The sequence below is a fragment of the Phoenix dactylifera genome, unplaced genomic scaffold (genome assembly GCF_009389715.1).
Source record: "Phoenix dactylifera cultivar Barhee BC4 unplaced genomic scaffold, palm_55x_up_171113_PBpolish2nd_filt_p 000653F, whole genome shotgun sequence".
In the NCBI taxonomy this organism is placed as follows: domain Eukaryota; kingdom Viridiplantae; phylum Streptophyta; class Magnoliopsida; order Arecales; family Arecaceae; genus Phoenix; species Phoenix dactylifera.
In genome coordinates, this window is record NW_024068043.1 from 1 (window position 1) to 13,957 (window position 13,957).

At 41.1% G+C, this 13,957-nt stretch overlaps 1 protein-coding gene across 1 annotated transcript; it reads left to right on the forward strand.

Annotated features, from left to right (window-relative positions):
- The first annotated feature begins 3,753 nt into the window (after positions 1–3,753).
- Positions 3,754–4,818, forward strand: LOC113461526. The gene is made up of 4 exons (XM_039119882.1): positions 3,754–4,038; positions 4,130–4,222; positions 4,451–4,555; positions 4,653–4,818. Exons 1-4 carry the CDS (start codon positions 3,838–3,840, stop codon positions 4,803–4,805), a joined length of 552 nt encoding a protein of 183 aa, XP_038975810.1. The 5' UTR covers positions 3,754–3,837; the 3' UTR covers positions 4,806–4,818.
- Positions 4,819–13,957: the final 9,139 nt, after the last annotated feature.

Here is a 13,957-nt window from a genome sequence, read left to right on the forward strand (position 1 = left end):
CTCCTTCGCCGCCGCCGCATCCACCGCGGAGGGTTCTCCTCCTTCGCCGCCGCCGCCGCCACCGGGGAGGAGATTTGGGCGAGGTCCTTTTCTTGGCCGGCAGGGAGAGAGAGCGAGGAGGGATTTGGGGACGGTGGTTTGTTTTGGTGGAGAGAAACAGAGGGGAGAAAGATAAGGGAGTGTCGATGTTTTGGTCTTGGTTTCCTTCCCTCATGTTACTCCGATCCAGCTGGGCCATCGGGAAGAAAGATAGGGGGATTGGAGATGGACTTCTTAGAGGGTGGAGATTTTTTAAATTTTTTCTTCCCATTTCTATTTGGGTTGAATGGTTGCCGTGCTGTGGTATCAAAGGGGAGATGGGAGATGGGATTTTTTTTAAACTAAATATATTTTCATGCTCCTATTCAAGAATTATATTAAACTGAAGAGGCTTCTTTATCTTTGTTAGATTCATGCATCTTTGTTGAAATAGTATACTTGACAGCTATCTATTTTCATATCATTTTTTTAACTATTTTGTACTTATTAAAATTTATTATTATTATAATAATAAAAAAAGAAAATGTCTCATTCACTGAATTTGTCTTAGGCCTCCAAATGTATTGGGCCGTTTCTGGTTTTCTGCTGCAACTTTTTTTTGCAGGATACAAAATAAATCTACAAACTAATCAATCTAACTTGATGAAGTACTTTGTAGGTCAGTCAAAATGACAAGAGTTGGATGACAATAAAAATAGAATGAAGAGTAAAGAGTATAGAGAAGGGTGAAGTCCTTTATTGAATTTGCGGTGGCAAATTTAGGCTCAGCAAATGATATTTGGTGTCCTTGTGTCGAGTGCATGAATGACAAAAAACAAAGCATTCAAGTTGTCAAGATTCATTTAATGTTAAAAGGAATCTCGCCTTCTTACAAGACTTGGGTGCAACATGGAGAATCGGTTCACGTGCATCAATCTTGTGTTTCAAATAATGCTAACTGTGACAATGGTGAGGTGTTGAGGATAGAATGGCTGGGGATGGCACCGATGATAGGAAGAATTGTCTAATATGCTGGAAGATGTTTGGATGGGCGTTTTCATGAATGACGATATTGACGAATTGCCTAATAACTAGGGGAGGAGGATGCACAGAATTTTGATAAGTTGTTCGATGATGCTCAACAACCCATTTATCCTGGTTGCAAAACTTTTACAGTATTATCATTCGTTATTAAGATGCTTCATATTAAGGTGTACAACCAGTGGAGCAATTCCTCTTTTGACATGAACATGAAGGTATACAAGGAAATTCTACCGGAGTGTGATAAGTCTGTTCCATGGACCCTTTATGAAGTCAAGAAATTTTTACGAGATTTGGGGTTGGGAGATGTGCTAATTCATGCATGCAAATATGATTGTATTCTTTTTTAGAAGGAGAATGCGAACCTGGAGAAATGCCCTATATGTGATGAGCCTAGATATAAGCTGAATGATGGTAACGGTAAGAAGATTTCTCATAAAATTTTGCGGTACTTTCCCCTGACACCGAGATTGAAGCGCTTATTTTTGTCTCCGAAAATAGCTGTAGATATGAGATGGCACAAGGAGAAGCGAGTGGATGACGAAACATTAAGACATCCGGCTGATGGGGAGGAATGGAAGAACTTTGATCGGCAACATCCTGAGTTTTCCAAGGATCCGCGGAATGTGAGGTTAGGGCTAGCCACCGATGGTTTCAATCCTTTTGGAAATATGAGCACATCGTACAGTATGTGGCCCGTTATCGTGATGCCTTATAATCTTCCACCTTGGAAGTGTATGAAAGAGCAATTTTGTATGCAATCATTGCTTATTCCCGGAAAAACGGCTCCTGGTAAAGAATAGATGTTTACTTGAGGCCATTAATTGATGAGTTGAAAGAGCCTTGGAAGGATGGCGTGCAAACTTATGATGCCTCTAGTGGAAGTACATTTAGAATGCGTGCTGCTCTCATGTGGACCATTAATGACTTTCCTGCATATGGTAACATTCTGGATGGCCAACAAAAGGTTATTTGGCTTGTCCATTTGTAACGAAGATGCTTCATCAGAACGTTGAGGAGTAAGATTGGCTATATGGGTGCGAGGCGTTTCTTGCCTGAGAACCACATATGGCGAAAGAGCAAGCTCTTTAATGCTAAAAGTGAGGACAGGTCAAGGCCACGAGAGTTCACGGGAGAAGAGATCTTGGAGCAAATTAATTCAGGGACATACAAGCCGTTAGGCAAGCATCCAAGCATTAATAAGAAAAGAAAAAGGGGCAAAGATGCTGACACGATTTGGGCCAAGAAAAGCATTTTGTTTGATCTTCCTTATTGGAAAACACTCAAGCTGCGTCACAACTTGGATGTCATGCACATAGAAAAGAACATTGCAGCAAATTTTTGGACATTACTGGGCGTAGATGGGAAATGCAAGGATACAGAAAAAGCACGCATGGATTTGGCAGATATGGGTATACGGAAGGAGTTACAGATGGACTCAACTTCGAAACCAGCGATCACCGGAAGCTACTGATGAATTATGGTCATTGGCCAACGGTCCTCGTCCGATAGTCAACATATATTCAGGGTGCTTTTGTAATGGTGTCCCAATTCCATACCATCGAAAATCCATGTGCTCCCCAAACGGACCAATGGGAAGCCTAGGAGGCTGGCACATGGATTGGCTTAGCTTGGAGGAGGCTGCAACCAGATGGCTTTGGGTAGGCTATAAAAGGGCCCTAACCGGATGCATGAGGAGGATTTTGGCGGAGGTCTTGTGGTAGGATTCTAGCCAAAGGAAAAGAGAGCTTAGAGGCTTGGGCGGGGCTGCTTTTGGGGCTGTTTTGAGGGTCGCCAAAGGAGCGCCGGGCCACTAGGCCCTTGGCCAAGAGGAGCTTGGCCAAGGCACGCTTGGCAGAGGCCAAGGCATGCTTGGCAGAGGCCAAGGCACGCTTGGCAGAGGCCAAGGCATGTTTGGCAGCGGCCAAAGAGAAGGCTTCCTTGCGGAAGACTTGTGAGCCAAGGGAGGGTTCCTTGGCCGACCACTTTGGGGTTCCTTGGAGGCTTCGGGAGGAAAGCTTAGGCCTAAGTGTGGGCTGAAGGGGAGTTCGAAAGAGGTGAGCTATCCTTGTACATGCGTCCACCAAATGGAGTTTGTGAGGGTCTATTTGGGGTGTAATTTTGGGAGTCCACTTAGAGTCTTTGGGAGATTCTAAGAGGGTGGTATTCAGTCCATGTGGGCAGACCTTGGGCACTTGAAAGTGAGGGTTCCACTTACCAAAAGGGAGTGCATTCGGTCCTATTAGTGGGAGAGTGCAGTCCACGGCCAAAAGGGAGCTTTGGCCGGGCCATGTGTTGGCCGAAGAGGGGTTTTTGGGTTGGCTAAGTCTAGTGAGTCAAGGGCTTGGCTATCCTCTCGGCTTGTGAGAGGTACTTGTATATTTTGAGCAATACAAGTTCCGTTTTCCCCTATTCATTGGTGTCATGTGTGCATGGGCATTTGGCAAGGAAAGTGAGGGCATGCGGGCTTGATCCAATCCCTTAGTGCATGCAGAAGAAAACCATCTAGAGGCTAAGTATAAGCTATCTTCTAGAGGGTTGAAGGCTTACTAGGGAGTAGTATGGGATGCTCTCTAGGCCGCACACCTTGAAGGGGTGATCCAAGGCGAAAAATTGCTGATCCCATCTCCGCACTTCTAAGGGGTGTGACAGTTGGTATCAGAGAGACGAGGACATATATTAATGACACTGCATAGAGACGTGGCAATTGGAAAGTTGTCCAAAGATTCAAGCATCGAGGTATATGGGATGTGCCACAGATGAGTGATTTAGAACCCAATGATGTTGAAGAAACCATTACAAGCTGTCCACAGAAAATGCTACAATATTCACAGAAATTGGAGGCACAATATGAAATTGCATTACAAGCATGTTAAGAACGTCTTACATGTGGATCCTTATAGTCATCCATACGAACATGTGACTCAAGAGGATTGGCGCCACTTAATTGACGATGTGTGGAAAAGCAAAGAACACAAGATAACTTACATATTTAGTGCTTCAGAGTTTATAAGTAAAATATTTGATCATAATGTTTTCTTTAGATTTTTAATTTGTATTTTTTTTGAAGGTGAGATCAAAAGCTGGCAAAAAGAATAGAAAAAAGCTTGAGTACAATCATTGTTCAGGATCTCGGTCATTTGTTGCAACAATGACTATACAGGTAATATATTTTTGAGTATGTACTGGCTATATTTTTAGTGAATTGCCTGTGAAACAGTCTATGGGATAGTTTTGGCTATTGTAAAATAGATAATTTGCTGCAAGTAGATTTTTTATTCTAGTTTGCTGCATGTATATTTTTGGAATCATTTATGCAAGTAGATCTGACAGTTATTCTAGTTTTTTTATTATATAGTGGCTATATGCTAATCTAAATTACACTTTGCAGCCGGAGTTTAATGGTTCTGAAAACCTTGAATTTCCAGAATTCTATAAGAAAACTCATACCAAGAAGAACAAAGAGTGGATTGATCCTATTTGCGCCGTGAAACATGTAGGTATCTAAAATCTCAATAATAATTTAATCACCTTATGCTTTTGCAAGATTATATATACATTTAATTCTGGTTGTTACCTTTTGCATTTGACAGTCAAAGATGTTGAGCTTGCAAGAAGAATCTTCCCAATCCGGTGTGCAATTAACATCAGAGGAGATGTCTAGGCAGGCACTTGGAAAAAAGGAAGAGATACATTCTTGGATTTGGGGATGGGCCGAAGCCCTCTTCATCTTCTTCCACACCTAGTCGTGTGTCACAAGACCATTTTGGGAGTTACAGAAACTTAAAGCTGAGATGGAGGAGATGAAGATGGAGCGTGAGATGGAGCGTTGGAGGAGCTGCGGAGGCAATTGGAACAGGAGAGGAGAGAGCGTTGAGGAGGAAAAGAAAGAGCGAGAGGAAGAACAGAAGCAAATTGCACATCTTTACAAGTTTGGTGACAGAGTTTTTAAAGAAAAAAGACTCAAACGCATAAGTCGTCTATCCATCATGATGGGGCCATGTATTCAACTGGTGGCACAAATACTCGTTGGTATATATTCTCATTTATATTACATAGGTTATTTAGAGATTTGGACCAAATTAAGCGAAATATCATTGTGAACTTATACTTGAATTTTAGTTTATTATTTTTCACATGTGGTTATTGATTGTGTATTCTTTTTTGCTTTCTCAGATACATGGTGGAGTTATGAGCATGTGAATCTAGTTTTTGGTACATGGATAGCTTTTGTTCAGTGATCATGGTGGAGTTGTCTACAAGCAGAAATCAGTTTTTTGTTTATTCATATTTTTATCTACATGATGGTTGTTTGGATGAATTGCAAGATCAGATATTTTTGGAATTTTTAATTTACCTTTTGATGTGTTTGGTGATTGATTATCACCTTAACATATGGTATGGATGAAACATTTCGATGAATGGTTAATAGGTTTGCTTGACTTTTAGACTTATAGATGATGATATTTATAATGAATGATTATGGATTCTTCAACATTGTGTATACTTCTATTTGGATGAGCAAATGTATTGTGCAATATGGATAATGGATAGGCTGTGTTGGTTGTACAGGATTTGGGAACGAGCCCAAAAATAAATATTAAGCTTATTAATTTGAATTATTAATTAAATACAGGTTAATACTTTCTGCCACCAAAAAATGTTTTATTGCCAATGCATTCCAATACATTCTACGACCAAAACTATTGGTGGGGGAAGATAGACATTCAGTGACCATATTTTTGGGTAGCGGAAGACAAACATTCCACGACCAACTATTTGGTCGGCGTGGGAATTAGCGACAACAAATTTGCTCGCTGAAAAGTTGCTTCGGCAACCAAACGTTGGTCGTTGTTGGTGTACCTTAGGTGACCACACAATATTGGTCGCCAAAACCTTTCAGTGACTAGGGTTCGGCGACGAAGAGTATTCTAGTCGCGAAAAGGTTTCGGCGACCAAATATGGTTATTCGGCGACTCGAATCTTAGTCGCTGAATATGTATTTTCTTGTAGTGATTGGCCTGATCATGCAAGACTTCCTTGAATGCGGGTATTGTGGGGCAATCAAGTGGTGAGATGACCAGGCATCTCACAAATCCTACAACACTCGCTGTTATGTTCTAAGGTTCTTGACGGGTTCAATCCTTCTAAGTTCAATTTCCTCTACCTTTCTAGTAAAGGGCTGCCATTTTAGCCTGAATATCATCCTGAGTACTAAGGTTATAAAGGCCCCCCTGTCCAACGCTAGTAGGCTTAGGCAAAGGTTTATTCACTCTATCCCCTGTTATCCCATAATTGTGCAGTCTCTGAGAGAGAATCTAAATATCCCATGCCTCATCGGGTTGCTTTTCCAAAAATAGACCATTACACATAGTCTCTATAAATTGTTTTAATTGTGGAGACAACCCTTCGTAAAAGAAACTAATGGTTCTCCATGTTTTAAACCTGTGATGAGGACAAGAGAGAAGCAAATCTTTAAATCTCTCCCAGCATTCATAAAATGTTTCATGGTCTTTTTGTTGGAAGTTACTAATGTGCCTTTTCAAAAAGTTAGTCCTTTGTACGGAAAAGAATTTTTTCAAGAATTCTCTTTGCATATCCTGCCATGTTCCTAGCGATTTAGGTCTCAAGGAGTTCAGCCATGTTTTGGCTTTATCCTTTAAGAAAAAAGGAAACAAGGTCAATTTAAGGACATCTTCCGATACATTTGGCACTCTAAATGTGATGCTAATTTTCTCAAAATCCTTAAGGTGAAGATAAGGGTTCTCAGATTCCATTCCATGATACTTTGGCAGCAATTGAATTACTCCTGGTTTGATTTCAAAGTGTCCTACATTTTCAGGAATAATCATGCATGAAGGTTGACTAGTCCTAGTAGGGTGTAAATATTATCGAAGTGTCATAACTGGGGGTCTACCTTCATCACCATGGTGACTTCCTACATCATCAGGAAAATTTGCCATCTCAAAAGGTGTGAGATACTGCGAAGGAATTTCAAGGATGTGTCCTAAGGGATGATCTAAAGTTGTACGACTTAATCGACCGGTGTCGTCCCTATTCCACCCTAGCATACAAAGTTTCAGAGTTTATTTATTTATTTATTCTTTTAATGATCACCCTTGATCTTTTCTTAAAGTTCTTATCAATTTTAAACTAGCAACAAGGGTTAATGAGATATGATAATAATAAAATTCTGATTCTAAAAAAAAAAAAATTTAAACACAGAAAATTCAAAACAGACAGCAGCAAGGTTTCAGATTAATATAATGGTTGTAAAAGTATCGGAATGTCAATCAGACCGTTCAGACGAAAGAAACACAGGTCCTGCACCCGACGACCAAATTTGGATCCAATCAGACGGTGAATTACTTAGATATCAGAGTTTGATGCAGACTGTGCAGGGAATAAAAAAACAGCAATAAAGATTCAATTTTTTTTTTCAAAAGAAAATACTAACAAATCAACTAAAAATTAACTCTAAAAATATACTAATAAATCAGCCATTCCCCGGCAACGGCGCCAAAAAACTTGATGCAAAAATAAAATTGTTCTCCCAAGTGCAGGAGAATCGCACAAGTAGTAAATTCTCGGGAGTCCGAGGTCGAATCCTCAGGGAACGAAAAGTATATGAGATTATTTAATATAATTTTAGATTAATTAATTTAATAAATTTGTGGATTAAAATTATGTTTTGATTTTCAAAAATTAAAATGCAGAGAATAATAAACACAATTCAATGAAATAAAAATGGTAGGGATCTGGAATCCCCCTTGATGATATTGCATCCAAGGAATAAACTCTATGGTTCTTGATTTAAGATTTAATGTAGGATAGATCTAATCATGGTATATGTTTCATGAACATATGAACTCAATTTCTAAGCATTCGTCGTGCTTTCTACGTCTACGACGAATCAAATACTAAAGCAATCCATATATCAATAATCATAATCCATTTAAGAACTATCTACGAAATAACTATGCATGGATCAAAAACATATCAGTAAATATAATTCATTCAAGGCAAAAGTTTAGAGTTTACTTCAAAGAGCAATATATCAAAAGGTTCATCCATCTCCCTCCCTAGGACTTTAGCTACTCATTGAAAACTTTAATCCCTCTTTCATTTTCTTTCTTTCCCCTTTTTTTTTTCTTTTCTTTTCGGAAACAGGGCCTCCCCTGTTTCCCTTTTTCTTTTCGGATGGCAGAGGCCCTCCTCTATTTTTTTTCAATGGGAAAGAATGATCCCCCCTCCCCCACCGAGAGAGACCTTATATATCCCCCTTGATGGATCTCTCATGTCAGCTGCAGGATACCTGGATGCAGAAGAGGGAAGTTCGGACGTGGACGGCTGGATGAGGGATCGACGCTCGGATGAGAGCTGATCGCGGAAATCCCGGGATGCTGATCATCTTCGGACGCGGAGGGACGGCTGGAATGCGGAGATGCTCGCGCGGAAGCTTGGTTGCCGATGCTGAAATCACGGGATGCCGACCTACACGCGGACGGATGAGGGAGCTGGGATCACGGACGCCTGCGGGATCTGGGAAGGGCTGAAGCGTGGAGATGCTGGCGAACGGAAGAGCTGGGAGCTGAACGCGGGAGATTCGCAAACGGACGCGATGGAGAGATTCGCGGATGACTGCTGAATCATATGCAGAGAAGATTGCACGTGAGAGAAGCGGAAGGAAGCTGAGATCTTTGCTGGAATCTTGGATGCGGACGGCTGGTCGCAGGAGGAATCGGACTGCTGGCACTTGGATGGACGGGATGCGGACGTGGAAGCTTCACGGGTGGATCACGATCACGGAGCTGGGAGGCAGACGTGTGGACGGGAGGTTGCTTGGACTGATCTCGGATGCTGGATGGGGGATTCGCGGATGAGGCAAACTGGGATGAAGTCGGGACTTGGATGGTGTGCTGGAGCTTGAAGCTTGGATGTGGCTGCACCTAGTTGGCTAATGCTCCTTCTAGTGTGCAACTGGGACCGACCCCATGTGGTTGACTAATCACCTACTATGATGCATCTTTTTGAACCCAATGTGCATTTTAACTTTGATTTCCGATCACCTGCACCCCACAAAAATATAATATTAATACAGCACTTCTATCATTATTTGTTAGCAATAATACTAATTTAAGTGATGTGTAGATCGCACTTTTGTGCTCTCATCATATAGATATGAAGCTCTATAGAGGATTAATTGGATCTTTGCTTTACCTAACTGCCAGTAGGCCAGACATAGTATTTAGTGTAGGAATATGTGCTAGATACCAATCAAATCCTAAGGAATCACGTCTAAGTGCTGTCAAAAGAATCCTTACATATTTGAGAGGAACCACAAACATAGGATTATGGCATTCTAGAGACTCCTGTACTGATTTGCTTATATATTCTGATGCTGATTTTGCTGGATGCAAATTAGATAGAAAAAGCACCAGTGGAACATGTCAATTCTTAGAAAATAACTTAGTATCATGGTTTAGCAAAAAGCAGAATTCAGTAGCATTATCAACGGCTGAGGCAGAGTATATAGCTGCCGGGAGTTGCTGTGCTCAAGTACTATGGCTCAAGCAACAACTAGAGGACTATGGAATTAAATTAGACAACATTCCTATAAATTGTGATAACACTAGTGCCATTAACCTTACCAAAAATCCGGTTCAGCACTCTAAAACCAAGCACATTGAAATAATGTATCATTTCATCAGAGATCATGTGCAAAATGAGAACATATGTATTGAGTGTTAGCATCCCTCATATGCCATGAAAAATTTCGAAATAATTTTCAGATTGCAGCGGAAAAACATATGCGGGATCTGTTCATCGCATGAACGTGTTTTAAAACCTTTCGTTTGTAGATAGATTAGAATTAAATTATTTTAAACTATTTTTAAAATCATTAAGAAGATCAGATCTTCACCTTGTGCGGGTAGATGGTCTCCGCAAATCTGATTTACGTGGTATTTGATCACGGCTCAGTGGAAGCCGCACACGCGTCCGGCCTCTACAGGTATCCACACGAAGTACTGACTCGATCGAAGCCTTTGGATCTCACCGGGGTGCTAGCTCCCTTGCAGAGATGGCTATGGATGGCTGAAGTCCTCTCCTTTGAATCAACCTTTGATTGGCTTGAGAGGAGGAAGAAGAAGGAAGAACCAAAGGAACAAGAACAAAGCCCTGCAGCCTTTTTCTTTTTCTTCCTTTTGGAACCAAGATGAAGAAGGAAGAGGGCGTCTTAGGCTTTTCTTTTTCTTCTCTTGATTGTGGCTCAAAGGAGGAAGATGGAGGAGGGTGCTCACGGCTGGAATGAGGAGAAAAACATCCATCTTTTTCGAAATTCCATGCTCCCTTTTAATTAGTTAAGAGATAAGGATGAGTTCCTATTTTTTAGGAACTCATCTTTATCTCTTCTTTTTGGCTAACAAGGAGGGGCGTGCGCCCCTCCTCTTTCTCCCACGCACACCCCAAGGGGAGGGGCGTGGGCCCCTCCCTCAAGTTCATTTAAATCTGCTATTTAAATAAATTAAAGGGGGTTTTAATTTGGGTCCATTGTTTGAGTCCAATCCTAGTCAAAATAGGATTTTTGTGAACCCATTTCAATTTCCTCCAATTCCTAATCCAATTAGAATTTAATTGAGCCATGACTCTATTGAACTCTTCAATCCTAATCCAATTAGGAGTCATGAAATTAATTAGATTAAAATTAAAATTAATTAGGACTTAAGAAAATTCTAATCTAATCAGGACTTGTTTCAATTTTCAGCCCTAAGACAATTTGGACTTTAGAAATCCTATTCCAAATAGGATTCTAATTTAATTTGAAATCCTAATCCAATTAGGACTTCATGATTCCCACTCCAAGTAGGACTCATGATCAAGTCCAATTAATTAAATCCAATTAATTAAATTAAATTGCAATTCGATTGCAATTGTTCCTTCTTCTAGCCACTAACTCTTAGCGGGTTTTCATTTATCAATCTAATTGATTATTTGTGATTCCTAATCACATTCAACCATTGGATCGGTCAATACCTCTAATGTGTGTGATCCCATAGGTTCCATTCTGACTGGTAGTGAGATATATTATGATCTCTATCACAATATCATTGAAAACTCCTTTCAATGGGTTGAAACAATTCCAACTCAACTCACCAGGGATTATCGACCATCGAGATGATCCCTGTGAGTCTCACCATCCACCAGTGACACCTAGCAGTATGTAGTGGCCACCCAGCAGAATAGAATGATGAACCTCTAGGTGCAGCAATCGTATGATACAGTCCTTCTATCGTGGATCCCTACAGATCGGAGGTCATGAAAAACTCGTCAAACTCCGTCGTCTGTCATATGTCTAGATTTATTTGACTTGAGTTCGATAGTGAAAAACTCTTTCTCCACTTTATATTTCTGTCCTGGCCAAGGTCTTAGAACTCAGTCTAACAAATCACATAGGATCACTCCTCTTCTATCAAGGTCGATAGATTCCATGTAAGTGCATACCCTACTCCTACAGTGAACTTACTGCAGCCAATCTACACTACAAGGACCCATATGGCTAGAGACCATGTATACGTGTAGTCAAACTACAATAACCTCACTGTGAGTAGCCGAAGCACCGCAGGTCAAAGGACCAGTCATACTACTGCAACATCAAGCAAGTCACTGACGAGTGGATAGACATCCAAGTGACTTCTTGTCTTGGTCACGCTCAGTACCCTTGTTCTCTAACAAGCACCTGCACTATCACTTCAGTGTCCCTACACTGTGGACTCGAGTCTCGTCCATCCAGAAGAAAAGTGATCTGTGCACTGATCGGATCGATCACCGTCCTCGTGATGATCCATTGATCAGGAGCATTTAGAAATTAATCACCAATGATACATGGCTCAAATTCTCAACTCTTGAGAATATGTATCATCATCTTATTAATTTCTTGGACGATTCATAGACACATAAAAAATATGAATGAAAAAGATGCCCATTTATTATTCAATAATAATAAAGTCAAGTACAAATTTATGTCCTAGAAGTAATAATGTATCCGCCAGATTGGCTTCTAGGGCATACATCTAACAATCTCCCACTTGCACTAAAGCCAATTAGACATATATCTAAGTCCCATCTTCTCAAGGTGGGCTTCTGTCTTCTGCTGATTTAACTGCTTAGTGAGCGGGTCTGCCACGTTGTCCGCGGAGTCTACTCTCTGCACCTCGACATATTTCTTCTCGAGGTATTCGCGTATGAGGTGAAAGCGCCGCTCTATGTGCTTGGACTTCTGATGAGACCTTGGCTCCTTAGCAAGAGCTATGGCGCCATTATTATCGCAGTAGAGTGTGATGGCATCCGATGGCATTACATCTAGCTCTGCAATGAATTTGTTGAACCAGAAGGCTTCCTTTGCAGCTTCAGAGGCGGCGATATACTCAGCTTCCATGGTAGAATCAGCAATGATCGGTTGTTTGGAACTCTTCCAATTTACCGTACCACCATTGCACAAGAACACATATCCAGATGTAGACTTTCTATCATCAATATCAGTCATAAAGTCTGAATCTGTGTATCCTTCTACCTTTAACTCCGATGCTCCTCCAAAGACCAAGAACAAATCTTTAGTTCTTCTTAAGTACTTAAGAATGTTCTTCACAGCTGTCCAGTGCTCTTCACCTGGATTCGACTGATATCTGCTAGTGACACTCACAGCAAGGGCTATATCAGGTCGTGTACACAGCATGGCATACATGAGGCTTCCTATTGCAGAAGCATAAGGAATCCTGCTCATGCGTTGAATCTCTTCAGATGTGTTGGGGCACATCTTTTTGGAGAGATGAATCCCATGCCTAAGGGGTAATAGACCCCTCTTGGAGTTTTCCATACTGAACCTCTTCAGTACCTCCTCTATGTACATCTTTTGTGATAGGCCAAGCATCCTTTTAGATCTATCCCTATAGGCCTTTATCCCCAAAATGTAGGATGCTTCCCAAGGTCTTTCATGGAGAACTCTTTTGATAACTAGACCTTGACCGAGGTTAGCATAGGAATATCATTTCCTATCAGGAGGATGTCATCCACGTACAGTACGAGGAACACGACAGCACTCCCACTAACCTTCTTGTAAACACACGGTTCCTCTTCGTTCTTGATGAACTCAAACGATTTGATCGCATCATTAAAACGAGTGTTCCAACTCCGAGATGCTTGCTTTAGTCCATAGATGGACCTTTGCAGCTTGCAGACCTTGTGATCACCATCACTGGAAGTGAAACCCAAAGGCTGCTCCATATAGATATCTTCATCAAGATATCCATTCAGGAAAGTAGTTTTCACATCCATCTGCCATATTTCATAATCATGAAATGCTGCAATGGCAAGCAATGTTCGAATGGATTTCAGCATGGCTACAGGTGAAAAGGTCTCCTGATAGTCAATGCCTTCGCGCTGACTATACCCTTTCGCTACTAGCCTTGCCTTATAGGTCTCTACCTTTCCATCCGAACCTATCTTCCTTTTATAGATCCATTTACATCCAATAGGTACTATACCTTCTGGTGGATCTACTAAGGTCCAGACTTGGTTGGAATACATGGAGTCTATCTCTGACTTCATGGCTTCCAGCCATTTCTCGGAATCGATATCAGATATCGCCTCGTCGTAGGTATTGGGATCCTGTACATGTTCCCTATCTCCCATGAGGAACATTTCCTCGGTGTCCTCTACTAGTATACCTAAGTATCTATCGGGAGGATGGGAGACCCTACTAGATCTACGAGGTGGAGGAGGTCCTACGTGTACTGGCTCTGTATGAATAGGTTCTATAGGATCCATGACTCGTTGCTTTTCAGAGACTCTCTCTTCAAGCTCAATTTTTCTCCCACTGCCTCTATCAAGGATAAACTAT